Raw genomic sequence first — 15,147 nt, 5'->3', positions numbered from 1 at the left:
TGAAGGATAAATACTCATCTAAACCCTGTCTTCTCCCTGTTCACCCACTGAGTGTGTGTGTGTGTGTGTGTGTGTGTGTGTGTGTGTGTGTGTGTGTGTGTGTGTGTATATATATATATATTAGTCACAGACCTAGCAGAAATGGGTTCCTGTTTGTTCCTATGAACTCTGAGGTCTATGAAAAAAGCCTGACAAATGACTTTTACTGTCGATTTCTATTACAGACCTAGGCAGCAAAGCTGCAACTAATTGCATAAGAGCCGGCTGTTTTTTAATGAGCTAATGTACTATCCAAATAAAATCTGCACTAGGCAGAGCTTTGGCTCTGGGAAGTTTTGGCACAGCCATATGTGTGAAATCTGAGCTCTTATTAAACATACCTTAAAACCGTGCATCTGGGATTTGGCCTTGAGCTCTGCCTCGGAGATATGGAGTTGCATTTCGCCAAGGACCTCATAATACACGTAGCACTGCAGGACTGTAAACTCTGCAATGTATCAGAATTGCTTCAGTGAAGTAAAGCTCACTGTCTCTTGTACTGGGGGCATTCTGCCATCTCCTGTGCCTATAACTTTCTTTTTAGTTTAGTTTATTTTCATCCCAGCCATATCAATGGCATTCATCCCACCATGGACTGTCATTATCTAAGAGACTCTACTAAGGCCAATGCAGTTCTCAGGTCATAGCTCACAAGGAGGACAGTAATGACTATCAGATTATGTGACTCTGAACGACTGCAGCGAACTCTAACTACTTTGTCCTCACTTGTTGTGCCTCAAAGACTGCATTTTAAATCTTCTTGGAGACGAGCACCTTTTGAGGCAATACTTTTTAAAAATTAAATTTATTTCTAAAAGTTTTTCACTTTCTTTCCCTGTCATATTCTCCTTCCTCGTCTCCTCCCGGCTCCTCCCTCCCTCTTCTTCCTTGTGCATGCCCCTAGTCTATTAAGTCTCATCAGGACTGCCTATATCCTCTTCCTCTGAGGCCTGGTAAGGAACCTCTTCAGGGGAAAGTGGCAACAGAGGCCATGGAAGGGAAGGGGCAGTCCCTGCTCTCCTTACTAGGAGACCCCTCTAGAGACTGAGATGCATGCGTATCAGCTACATCTTAGCGAGGGGCATACGTTCTCTCTATGGATGGTCCTTGTATGTTGCATCACTCTCCACAGCCCCCTGATGAGCCCAGATTTGTTGGCTCTACTGGTTGTCTTGTGGCGCTCCTGTCTCCTGCGGGTCCTCCTATTTCTCAACTCTTCCACAAGACTCTCTGCCCTCTGCTGAAAGTTTGGCTGTGAGACTCAGCTTCTTCTTCAATCACCTGCTGGGTGGAGTCTTTCAGAGGACCTCTACAGTAGGCTCTGGCCCTATTCCATCTTTTTAACAGTTTCCAGTGTCTATTCTATCTGCCCTTCTGAAAGACAAATAAGCATCTTCCCTAGGGTCCTCCTTGTTACTTACGTTCTTAGGGTATGTGGATTGCAAAATGGTTATCCTGTATTATATGGCTAATGTTCACTTATAAGTAAGTATATACCATGTGTGTCCTTCTGGGTCTGGGTTACTTCACTCAAGATGATCTTTTCCAGCTCCATCCATTTGCCTGAACATTTCATGATGTCCTTGTTTTTGACAGCTGAGTAGGATTCCATTGTATAGATGTACCATGGTTTCCTTAGACTTTGAATTGATTGATCTATCATCCTATGTCTCTGCGGGCATAGTCTTTACCATACAGGTAGATCTCAGGGTTAAGTGTTCAACTGTAAACTGGAGACAATTATCATAATGTACATATAGCAGGATTGAACCAACTTTTAAACTCACAACCCAGTGCCTCTATTACTAAAGCCTCTATTGGTAAAATTCTACATAGAGAATGCATTTGTTTAAAAGTTTTATTTTTTTTTCCACTTCAATTTTAGAGGAGATAAAAATGACATATTCTGGTTCATATTTCTAGGTAAACATTTATAATATTAACAAACTTTTAATGTTCTCAATGGTTTTGGTTCCTCCTTCCTTAGGAATCTCACATGAAGAGTAAATGGTAATTAAAATGTGCAGGATGACAAGATGGAGCAAACAGTGCTTGTACCACCAGGACCTGACAGCTTCAACTTCTTCACCAGAGAATCCCTTGCAGCTATTGAAAGACGCATTGCAGAAGAAAAGGCTAAGAATCCCAAGCCAGACAAAAAAGATGATGATGAAAATGGCCCAAAGCCAAACAGTGACTTGGAAGCTGGGAAGAACCTTCCATTTATCTATGGAGACATTCCTCCAGAGATGGTGTCAGAGCCGCTGGAGGACCTGGACCCCTACTATATCAATAAGAAAGTAAGTGTCTTTATCAGGTGTATTTTGCCACTAACTGCATACATTGGACTGTTATGGAAACATCACACACTAAATTAGCACAGCCGTAACCGTCCTTCTGCTTTAGAAATAAGAACATGTTGTGGGTGTTAATGCATATTCATGAGAGGTAAATAAATTATATTATACCATATGGAGCTGCCCCAAGTGCCCCATGACAAAAATCTAAATATAAGTTTTTGTAGGCAGATAACTCAACAAATACACGTACTAAGCCATTTTACGTACTTTGCGTACCTTGAAATCTTGAAGTCACCCTGAGTTACAAAAGACCTCAAAATATACTGTGTAAATTTCTCATGGAAGAAAGTTTTACAACACAAAACATTTCAATTTCCTTGTCATATTATAAATAATAAATCAACTTCCTGAAGAAATTGTTTCCACATGGGATACAGTTATACAATATACAAGGATATTTTGTTGTTGTTGTTTTGTTGCTTGTTATTAGGGAAAAATTTTTTTGGCTCACAGTTTATAGATATAAGACTGTAGGGGGCATTTTGCAACCAAACAACATCAGTACTCATCAAAACATATGGGCGTCGTCTTAGCTGTGTTTTATCTGCAAAGACTCTGTTAGCAGCACAGGTACAGTTTCACACTGGTTTGAACCTTTGAAAGTCACTACGCAGCTGATTGCACTTGCCAGTTCTTAAAACAGACTGTATAATACGTTCTACTTTATTCATCGACCTTAAATCTATATAGCTGTGTTTATTCTAATCAGCAACGCCTTTTTAGTAATCACCAAACATATATACTCTTATTTTAAAGCTTTTATTAGTTCGTTGAGAGTTATGATCATCTTCATCCCCTCCCCCAACACTTCCCAGACCCACCCCCCACTTCCTACCCATAAAATTTGTGTTCTTTTTTTTTTTTTTTAACCTTTCAAGACCAATGTATGCTACTCAAATATTCTTGGTTGTGTGGTCTTTCTTTGAAGTACGGTTAGCCATCTTGAAAGACCCGCTCTTCCTCTCTTAGTCATTAACAATTGCCAATAGTTCCCGTCTCAAAGTTGGGGGTTTGGTTCTGCCTTTCACTTGCACAGGTTTTTGTCCATGATGTCACAACAGCAGTGAGTTAATCTGTGAAACTGCTCTATGGTGTCTTGCCATGGCACTTTTCTAGGTTTTCACAGCCCTTGGCTGTTTTCATAGCAACCTGCCTGGGCACTAATGGGGTGGCGGGGTTGGTATATATGTTACCTTTAGCGTGTGGATCCTCCAATATTTTATTTTCCCGAACCTTGGACAGTTTTAGGTCCCTGTGTAAATCACCATCTACTGCAAATAGAAGCTTTTCTGATAAGTACTGATCAATGTATTGTCTATGGGTACAATGATAAGCCATTGGGAGAGGGTTAATACTGTATCAGTTTAGCAGAATAACAGCAGTAGGCTCTCCCCTAGGGCTTACGACATAATTACTGCTCTCCCCTAGGGCTTATGACATAGCGAGGTATGTATGGGTATGATCTTGTGACTTAGCAATTAAATGCAATCAGAAAGTGGTTGGTTACTCCTGGGTTGCTTGTGCCACTACAGCACCAATAGTCATATCCTGTAAAATCACTAGCTCTCACGGGCCACAGCTCAGCAAGATTGATGAGTTTTGATGAATTCTTCTTCTCTGATGGAATGCACAGTACTTTGGCTCTATGATAACTAGCCAGTAGTGATGATTTCTAGCTTTTTGAGGAACCACTATACTGATTTCTACTCTGGCTACACCAGTTTGCATTCTTACCCGCAATAAATAATTGTTTCCCTTTCCCAACACCCCATTCCAGCATTTGTGCTCCTTTATTTTTGTTTGCTTTTCCTTAGCCATTGTGACTGGAGTGTAAAACCTCAAGGAAGCCTTCATTTCCATTTCCCTTAAGATGTTGAACATTTTTAAGTGTTTCTAAGCAACATATGTTTTCTCATTTGAGAACTCTATTTAGTATCATGCCTTATTTTTTAAATTGGTCTGTTTGCCATCTTCCTTCCATTTTTTTTGAGTTCTTTATATTTTCTGAATATTAACCCTTTATCTGAAGCATAGCCAATAAGGATTCTTTTCCCATTCTATAGGCTGCCTCTTCATTCAAGCAATGTTGTCTTTCACCAAAAATTACAGTTTTTAAAATTATTTGATCTTTTGTTAGGAATGTGTTAAAATTGCTGAGAACTAACAAAAATGATAAGCTGAAGGATATATATATATATATATAAAACTATTATATGAATGTGTGCAATTTTTAAATTCATTCTTTAAAGGAATAATTTATATGAGGTACATAAACTTTTATTATCACCCTGATTTCAACAATCATTCCCTCTAAAAAGGTACAAATGATATTAAAAAATTATTGTCTTTATATTTCTGACTGTAGTTAATTCTGACCACACAATGTATTTCGGATTTCTCAGTGGATATCTAGGAAACAAGAATCACAGTTAGTTAGTCAAGTAAAATCTTTCATTGACCATAAACCCTAAAATACTCAAAAAAATTTAAAGACAATTTACTGTTAGTCCAGTTCCTGTCAGGTCATAAGCTGCCAAGTATGACAATTTTGGATGAGAGAGATATCTTAGTTAGAGTTTCTATTGCTGTGACAAAACACCATGACCCAAGACAACTTGAGTGTGGGGAGGATTTCTTTCAGCTTACAGTTCCACATCACAGTCCATCATGAAGGAAGTTGGGGCAAAAAAATCAATGCAGGAACCTGGAATCACAAACTGAAGCAGAGGCCAAGGGAGAATGTGCTTACTGGCTTGCTCTGCCTGATTATTTTTTATGGCACCTAGGACCACTATGCCAGGGGTAGCACCACAAAAGGCTAGGCCCATATCAATTATCAATCAAGAAAATGTACTACAAGCTAGCCTAAAGGACAGTGTAAAAAGAGTATTTTCCCAATTGAGGTTCCCTTTTCCAAAGTAACTAACTTATGTCAAGGTGACATAAAACTAGCCACAACAAGAAAGTACTCATCCCATAATTGTTATTTATGAAAAGTAAATATGAGGAAATTATGAAATAAAGATTCAGATATGTTCTACACTGAAACTGGTCCATCCCATAAGTTGTGTTCATTTATTTATAGTTCCTAGAGACATGTAGTGTTTCAGAGGCTCCTGTGATAAATGTTGGAAAGCCTTTTCCTCATCCAGTGTTTACTTCCTCAAACATGGAGCCTCCAATTCATATGTAAAATCCACCACATCAAATTTATTTATTTGTTTGTTTACAAAAATATAAATAAATAACCATTCTTTATTAATAATAAAACTATTCAGAGGGGGCCCTATCAAAACACAAGTTTGAAATCTAGCATCCCAGGACCTATACTGTGTCCTTACTTATAGATCTAGAAATGAACAGTTTGAGAAAGACCAAATTGAAGCATGCTGAAAAGCATAGAAATCCATCATGTGGTAACTAGACTGTCTTAGTGTTGCATTACTGTAAAGAGACACCATGATCGTGGCAATGCTTGTGGAAGAAAGCACTTATTGGGGGCTTGCTAACATTCAGAGGTTTAGTCCATTATCATCATGGCAGGAAGCATAAGGTAAACGTGATGCTTGTGAAGTAGCTGAGAGTTCTACATTTGGATCTACTGGCAGCAGGAAGAATCATTGGGCCTGGCTTGGACTTTGGAAACCTCAAAGCCTTCCCCCAGTGATTCTTTCCTCCAACAAGGCCACACCTACTCCAAGCCACATCCAAATCTTCTCAACTACTGTCACTCCCCTGATGACTAAGCATTTAATTATTCAGGGACCATGGGAGCCATTTTTATTCAAACCACCATGCAGACTATCAAATCCATTTTTTTTCTTTTAAGTTAAAGAACTTTCAGACTATCAAGCTTGGTTGTACACACCTTTCCCGGTATTTGGGAGGCAGAGGCAAGAAAAAAAAAAAGAAAAGAAATAAGAAAGTATCTCTAGGCCTGGAGAGATGGCTCAGCGGTTAAGAGCACTGTCTGCTTCTCTAGAGGTCCTGAGTTAAATTCCCAGCAACCACATGGTGGCTCACAACCATCTATAATGAGATCTGGTGACAAGGAGGCAGAATACTATATATAATAAATAAATTTTAAAAAAAAAGAAAGTATCTCTATAAGTTCAAGGCCAGCCTGGTCTACATTGCAAGTTCTAGGCTATCCAAAGCTACATAGAGACACAGTGTCCTAAAAAAAAAAAAAAAAATATATATATATATATATATATATATATATATATATATATATATATACATGTTTTCAAAAACAAAGCACTTTCATATCAATGAAAGATACTGTCCTGAGGACAAGTTCTGCGCATAAATGGTCTCTGACTGGCTTATGTTGAACTTTAAATTTTAAAAAAATGAAATAAAGTAAAATTGAAAACAAAGTCACACAAGTCTGTGACTAATACTTAAAGCTTTTACAAGAAGCTCAAGATGCAAGTGCAGCTCTAATGGAAAGGTTTGGCAGCCAGATCAGCCTTGTCTGGTCCCCCTCTGCGCCTGCCTTTGGCATCAGCTGCCCTTATCTTCAAATGCACATTGTGTGAAGAAGAAGAAAACATTCTGACATTTTGGAACAAATCACATTGTGGAAGCAGAACAACCTGATAAGAGAATATTGTTATCAGGAGGGAGTTTCGTCCTTCACTTTCACTTTATGCCCCACCAAGCAGATCTCCAAGTGTGAGCCAGTAGACAGCAGAACAGAGAGAAACATTTGCACAGCAAAGCTCTGTAAAACAAACTTGCCATGTGCTTCATTTGCTCAGTTTTTTTAAGACAGCAATTCCCTATGTAGCCCATGCTGGCCTTGAACTCACACTTCTCCTGCTTCATTGTGTCAGCATGTCCAGCATGGAGTACATTAGAGCAGATGGCCAAGCTGCATTCCTATTTCTTTCTTTCCCAGAAAGTTTTATAACTTTTCTGTTAAGTTGTCTGTGTATTGTTCTACTGGTCTTAATTTTTCTTTCATAAATAGATTGTTTCATTATTGCGCAATATTCATAAACATTAAGTTTTCTCTGATTTATGTTACAGTTCCTTAGCCAAACCTCAATCTTTTAAAATAATATTTCTAATATATGGTCATTTAGTTTATATTAGTGATTCATATCTGTAAACATCAAAGCAGTCTTCATTAAAGCAATACAATACAAACACACAATCACACAATATATGTTTGTATATAGAGGGAATAGATGTGTGTATGTATATATATATGTATATGTGAAGAGAGAGAGAGAGAGAAGAGAGTATAAAGGAGGGAGGGAGGAAAGGAGGGAAGGAGGGAGAGAATGAATTAATTGGAACAGCAAAGGATCTACTGATCAAATATCTTAAAAGTGAGATTTTCCATCACTGAAGATACTTTGAATGTGAGTCTTCAACTGGTAAGCATTAATGAATTCTCTTACATTGTACTCAGATATAATTAATACATAAAATTTATATAAATCATCATGTCTCTTTCACAGTAAAATGTAGAATGATTTTTAAAAGCCAGCTCTCAACAAAAAGACCAACTCTCTAAGACCCTGTGGTCGGCTGTGATATTACATCCAACATTTATAATTGCAAAGAACAGAAATATGTTGGCTTCCTCTAATGGAGACCAGGGAGTCCAAAATCGAGGAACTCGCTGAACCATCATGTGGTAGAAAGCTATAAGCAAGGGAGAACAAGGAGGGCCTGATCTGATAATGGAAGGACACCAATTCTTGAAGGGGAAGACCTCATTGACCAACGACCTTTTAAATGTCCCACTTGCATTGCATATTATATCTATGAGTTTTGGGAAGGACAAACATTGGACAACAACATTTACCATGAAATTATTACAGAATGCATTCTTTATGCTGTCTCAAGATAAAGTACAATTGCATCCTATGTGCAGAAACTTGTGTGAATGCCCGCTAGCAGCCAAATCTCTCTGTGCTCTTTTTATAAAGACAATCAATGCCATCAGGCTTACAAAAATGTCACTGCCAATAGTTTATGTTTTGTGACATATGCCCACATATTTTTATCCTCTTTGCCCCAGTTCTCAATCTGTAAATTATATAATAGTCAAATGTTCTACCATAATTATTAAAGTGATTTAAACTCCGATCAGTGATATTATGTTAGGAATTGAAAAAAAAAATGGAAACAACCATGATGTGGCCATCCCTGGTGCAAGGAAGCATTAGCAGTCTTAAGTTCTTCCGATGGTTTAAAATTGTAGCACTTCAAAGAATACAGTCACAGATTTCCTATCTCATGCTTGCTGTCATCTGAGGACCTTCAAAATGTGACTCCAAGCTGAATACTTGTTTGCTTACTTTGTCTGTGTCACAAGGACATTTCCGTTTGTGAGTAAAGTTTTTTTCTTATGAGATTTTTTTCTCAGTTTCATAACTTGAATTGCTACTGTACCAACTGGCTATACATTCAACTTCACCCACTCTTTGTTCAGAAAATGTGTCCCCTCTTATGTTCTTAAAATTACAGATGACTCATTAGTGCCATGGGAAGAAATATCCTTTTGACAATGTGGCATTTTACTAGAAATAGAAAGATATTCTAGATCTGTAGTGAAAAATAGAAGCTTGTTATATTTTGGACTGTTGAAATGTGTTCGTTTAAAAGCTGTACCGTGTCCTTGAATGTCTCCTGATTGGAAAAAAAAGGAATGATTCTCTCTACCAACAGTCCTAAAATGATGCCATCGCTCTATGGGGGCTGTAGGAGAAGCTTCACATAAGAGGTTTCAAATTTATGCCTGATCTGTCATCTTCACAAGAGTGGCTGCGATTGAAGTAGCATTTTTTTTTTCAGTTAGGATGAGGAAGGTTTTTATCTTATTTTATTTTTTTCAGAAAAATTGGAAAAGCAGATAGTATTTAAGGCCTGTGATTCTGTAAATTTTTGTCTCTACAGTCTCTGACTTAAAATTCACCTTCCTACAGCATTAGTGTCTCTAGAACAGCTGTCACCAGGATACTCCGTCACCTCCCGCATATTGCAGTAGCTTCCTGAGTCTTTCTCCCACTCTTCCATTCCTTCTTCCATATTCCTCAACCCCTTATTTGTAAACCCTCAGCCTCTGCCTCCATAAAAGCCTTAGGGAAATTAAATTACCTTGGACATATAGTTCCTTCCACTCATATTAATTAAGATCCCCTTCAGATAAAAGTAGCCAAAAAACAGCTAAACTACTTTGAAGGTGAGACAAAAAGAAAAAAGGAAAAAAAAAAAAAACAAACTTAATGGGCCAAATGTTGAAGTTATTTTCATAAAACAGTGTTTGTTTCTCTTATTTCTTAACATGGCTATCACACAAATAGTTGAGACTCTTTTATAATCCAACGCTTTACAACACAATGTTAAGCAGTTTAATTCTGTTCTTACACTCTGTGCACTTTTGTCTTACTCCCAGCAAACATCTCAGCGATACTTGCTCCGGCTCCTTCCTCCTGATCTTCTTTGGACCTCTACCTGTGGCTGAATGCCCTGGCTCTATCCTCTAACTCCTCCTCCCCTGGCTGACAGATAGTCCAGCCTTATTCTCTACCCTGCTCATCAATTGGCTGTAAGCTGCTCTATGGACATATCAGGGGAACTGTTGGGGAGCAGAGTTGACACAACATTTAGACTGTAAATTCTCAGAACAAAGCTTACAATCAGACATGATGGGTACACAAATCAGCATTTAAACTACACAATAACCTTATGCCTATATTTCCCCCTTTTAGTCTAATAAAAAGCTCCTTTTATTACAATAACAAACTATATGTAATACAACAATTATGAAAATTATTAGGTATGATTTAACAGTTGTGTATTTGGGAATTTTGGGATAATGTATTTTACTATCAATTTCCATTATCCTAAACAATTTAAGCATAACTGTTAAACTATTACTATCTAGTCTTCAACCTCATTAGAGACTTAAGAAGGAATAAATATTATCTAAATATATAGGAAATGTAGGAAAGCTGCTTCCAAAAGTATAGAAATGACAGAGATATTTAGCTGTCTGGACAGTCCCTCAAATTTTTCTGAAGTGTTGGAGCATCATCTTCAGCCTTCTGGCCTAGAATATTTGATAGACTTTGCTCTGAAGCAGGAATTATAAAGGATTTGCCTACATCGTCCTTGCAAAACATGTCAACATTCCCGCATCTAGTTTGTCTGATTTGGACAATATTCTGTCTGTAATTGACACAAGGACATTTTCTTACCCACCTAGTGGCTATCTTGCCACATATGAAGCCTTTGGTGCTTTTTAAAGTAGAACAGGGACACTTCCAGGAGCAGACCAGTCTCATTGTCAAAATAAAGCCTTAAGGTATTAAAATGTTTAAATGCCGTATTCTGTAGATCTTTGAGGTTTTTAAAGACCATCCATCTATTTACCCTATCTGAGCTATTTTTAGGGTTTTTTAAATCTGTCGATCTAGGAAACATACTTTTGTAATGAACTAAACCAGTATCTAATATGACCACAAATTTAATTGTCTAACATGCGTTTCTTAGTTATTCTAGACAGTTGGTAATGGCAGCCTTCAAAAGGATTAGAATATAACATTGCAGTTTTAAGAATTACATAGGCACAGTGCCTTAGCATGTTGTAACCAAACATCACCTTAAATCTCTATTAACTTACAAAGATCTAAACCAATGTAATATTTTTTTGGTTTATTAATATTCTTTGGTCTAAAAGTAGGTTCAATAATCTACCCTTTTACTTATCATCCCTTTAGCCAACCCCTTTAAACAATAACAAACATCTATCACCCATACAGTAACACCAAACCATTCCCGCTGCCCATGGGAACGGGGCATAATTTTCTTAAATTGCTTCCTGCTGATTTAGGATATAATTTTTCTTTTGGGGGGCCCAAGAAAACTGGGATAGTATCCAGTCTTGAGAAAGCTAGTTGTAACTTTTGTGTTCTAATCTCTGCGTGCTGAGAAAGTTCAGAGCTTAACTGAAGCTCTGACTGCAACTGTCTGGGATGCTGTATGATCTAGCTAGTCATTTTAAAATTATCTCAGATGCACATTTTTTTGCAGTTTTTAATTATATTTCTTTTTTGCATATACATTTATATTATTGCACATAAATAAAATAAACTACATCAAGAAAAAAACCACAAAACAAGAAAGAATTATATAAATGTTCCATTCATAGTATTTTGGCTGTTTGTATTTGCCAGCCTTGAAGAAAACATCTTTCCACCTTGGTGAGTCTAATAGTCTGAATGATAATCAATATCTATCATGTATCATGCACATTTTTGGAGGAGTGTTATTGAGGCCATCTGTGAGGTAGAATCACCTGAGCTACTTATCGTTTTTTTATGTCTGGCCCTTCTTTCTCTGCAAAATATATAAACTTTCTAAAGGTATTATACATTTTGTATTAATATATGCATTATCTGTGCACTGAGCACGGTTCAGTTAAAGATGAATCTCTGCAAAACACAATTTTATCTATGCCATTGAAAAGGACGGCATGGTAAGTCCTGAGGACTCTGTAGCCAAAGATTTATTGGCCATGCAAAGCTGAAGTGCCAGCTGGAGACATTTTTGTGTCTCAGTCAGTCTCAGAGCGGTTCCCATGTAGAGGGATCAGGGAATTATGTTGCTTATTCTATTTGGTCTTCTTGTTTTCTTCTGTCTGTAGTCAAGATCTCCAGGTCTCCCCCCGCCAAATCTTATTTCCATCAATTTGGATGGAACATATAGCTTTTGTTTCCTGTTGAGACAACAGCACATTCTCCTCCCCAACACAACACATTTCCTGTTTTCCCTTTTGGAAGTAGGACCTTTATGAACTGATCTAATTCAGCAGTCCTTTCTAAAAATCCAGTGTATCTTACCAGGTGTGTTACTTGTCTCATTTAAAAATTTTAAATTTAATAAATCATTATTTAACCTATCTGGTTGAAGTATTATATTCCCCATCTGTTTTATGACCACCTTTTAAAAATTATGAAAATAGATTTTTTCATAATTCTATGACCTAAGCAGTTATAAGTTATATATATATAGCAGGTTTCATGTCATAATGCCTAAAAATGTATTCCAATGGATATACATGCTGAAACACCATCAGCCCTAATTTGCAAGGCAGTCACTATCTCTAACAAATGTAGTACCTTACAATCATGTTTCCCAGAATTTAAGGCAAAAGCCCACTAGAATTCTGAATATGAACCTATGGCATGGTGCATATGTTTTTAGCTTTCAAATTTCTGCAAAATGGAGCATACAAAGGGCTGTAAGACCTTGTTCAAAGACAACACTAAACAGGATCTACACTTCTACTTTAGCATATACACCTTCATCCAGTTATTGAACCCTGGCAATAAACACATAATATCCAGTCCGACCATGTTGGCCTAGAGCAGAAACCTTCCTGGCTAGCGTCTCAGTGAGCTGCCATTCTAAGATTTCTTCAAGCCTCTGTGGATTCTCCTCCTCCAGAACTACCTCTAGTTTCAGATTTTAAGTTCCAGATTGGATTTCTAAGTTCCCTGTTTTGATTCAGGGATTCCTCCAACCTTTCTCCTATAGCCTTTAATTTAGCATCTATCTTCCCAGTCTGTTCTTTCTCCAAGTCTGTCTTATTCTGAACTCTTCCAAAGAGGATACACAAAACTGCAATCATCATTGAAAAAAATTATTTGTATGCTGAGATAAACAAACTCAAATGGAAACCAGAAACTCTGTGTCACTGTGTCTTCCTCCATTTCCAATATAGAAAATAAACTTCTTTAATCTCAAAATCTCATCCTAAAGGACTTTACTATTTTAGGCCCAGCTACACATTTAGACCCCACCATTTCAAAGACTTGAACTTTTCCAGTCTGTCTCTGGCTCCTGCTTCCAGGGAGAGGCTTTTTTTTCCCTGCCTCCCTCATGAGATTCTAACCCCTCCCCCACTCTGGGAAGTAATTAGGTCTACAGGTGTTTGCTCTTCTGGCCAGCAAGAGTCCTTTCTTAAAAGGAATTAGCTTCCTGCCTTAGCTAGAAAAGTCTGGCTTTTTTGTTTGTTTGTTTGTTTGTTTGTTTGTTTTAGTTGTTTTTGTTTTTTTGGTTTTTGTTGTTGTTGTTGTTGTTGTTGTTGTTTTGTTTTTGCTTTGCCTCTCTGGGGTTTGTATGTATCCGTTTTGATTTTCTGCTGCCTGTTGGAGACTGTGCTGCTCTGCAGGAGGGTCTGTCTAACCAGGAGTCTGTGAGCTCCTGCCTTAGAAACTGTGGTTCTTCTCTTTTTAAACAGAAGAAACTGCGCTCTCTCTCTCTCTCTCTCTCTCTCTCTCTCTCTCTCTCTCTCGTTCATAAGTTCTTGCTAAGATTACTGTAAATTCTGCCCCTCATTGTTATGCCATTTGTTGAACTTATTTTTTTTTTTATAAAACAGTGTTTGTTTCTCATAGCTTATTTCTTAACCTGGTTATCACACAAATAATTGAGACTCTTTTATAATACAAGGTTTCACAACACAATCTTGAGCAGTTTAAGTCTATTCTGCATCCTCTATGCTATTTTTGTCTTACTCTCAGCAAACATTCCAGTGATACTTGCACTTTGGAGCTTTCCTGAGCTCCAGCTCCTTCCTCCTGATCTTCCTTGGGCCTCTGTCTGTGGCTGAGTCCCCCACTTCTTCTTGTAACTCCTCCTCCCCTGGCTGGCAGAAAGTCCAAGCCTATTCTTTCCCCTGCTCATCAACTGGGTGTAAACTGCTCTATTGCCATATCAGGGGGACAACTGGGGATCAGAGTTTACACAGCAATCTCTCAGAACAGTAAATTTAAGTCAGTAAATTCTCAGAACAAAGCTTGCAACCAGAAACAGGAGTGGAGTACAGATATCAGCACTTGAATTACACAATAACAATAATAACAATAATAATAATGCCTACGTCCAAACCTGGTTTGAATAACAAAAGACACAGTATCTAAAATGACACCACCAGGACAGTCTTTCCACAGCACAGGCTCTGCTTTTCTCAGTGCTGGCTTCATGTGTAGGTGGGCTCACCCACGAGGTGGCAAAAATAGCCATCAGTCACTAAGTTAACATGTATAGCAGAATAAGCTCAAGAAAGGTGCACGCATTTTCTGAACTCTGACAAAAGCTCTAGAATTCTTTCTAACTAGCTGGCGTGGTCTGCTTCTGTGAACAAGGGGATGTGATGGTCTACTGGACCAGGTGCATGTCACATGCTGAATTGTTTCCTAAAGGATGAGACACATCTATTCACACCACATGGATAGGCAGTGGGGCAAGAGATTTCCTCCATAACGCAGACAGAAATTTCTGGAGAAGTGATTCTAGATAGGTAAAAAATGAACACCGACTACCTCCCTAAATATTATTAATCAGCAGATTTAAATTCTCGTTGGTACCCTACAGGTCCTTTCAAGATAGTTTGGGTCACTATTTAAAAATAATAAAAAGAGAAGTTAAATAGTCTGCTCAAGATTTCAAAACTAATCAGCAAGTTAGCAGGGTCTCCCAAAGCCCCCTCTTTTTAAAAGCACATCTTTCAAACTCAGTATCAGGATCTATTATGATTCAACAACACCGTCTATTGGATCCTAAGTGCATGATATACATCTTTACGCATCTCAGAACTTAAATTATGTACCTCTTTAAGGAAATTACATCTAAATTTAATTGTGAAGACAAGTTCCAGTAAAAAGAGAAACATAAAAGAATATATCAGAGTGGCTGGGCTGCCCTATGAGGAGTAGGT

At 37.8% G+C, this 15,147-nt stretch overlaps 1 protein-coding gene across 5 annotated transcripts in view; it reads left to right on the top strand.

Moving 5' to 3' along the window:
• Positions 1-15,147, top strand: part of LOC311606763 (sodium channel protein type 1 subunit alpha) — a 151,974-nt gene that overhangs the window by 68,502 nt on the left and 68,325 nt on the right. For all 5 annotated transcript variants that reach the window (XM_084798173.1, XM_084798169.1, XM_084798172.1 and 2 more), the window contains one exon: positions 2,027-2,339. In XM_084798173.1, coding sequence (XP_084654299.1) covers positions 2,076-2,339 — 264 coding nt within the window. In that variant the 5' untranslated portion in view covers positions 2,027-2,075. The remainder of the gene's footprint in view (positions 1-2,026; positions 2,340-15,147) is intronic.

The sequence above is a fragment of the Acomys minous genome (genome assembly GCF_964271855.1).
Source record: "Acomys minous genome assembly, chromosome: 10".
Classification (NCBI taxonomy): Eukaryota; Metazoa; Chordata; class Mammalia; order Rodentia; family Muridae; genus Acomys; species Acomys minous.
Note: the sequence above shows the minus strand (reverse complement) of the source record. Positions and strands in the feature narration are given on the sequence as shown.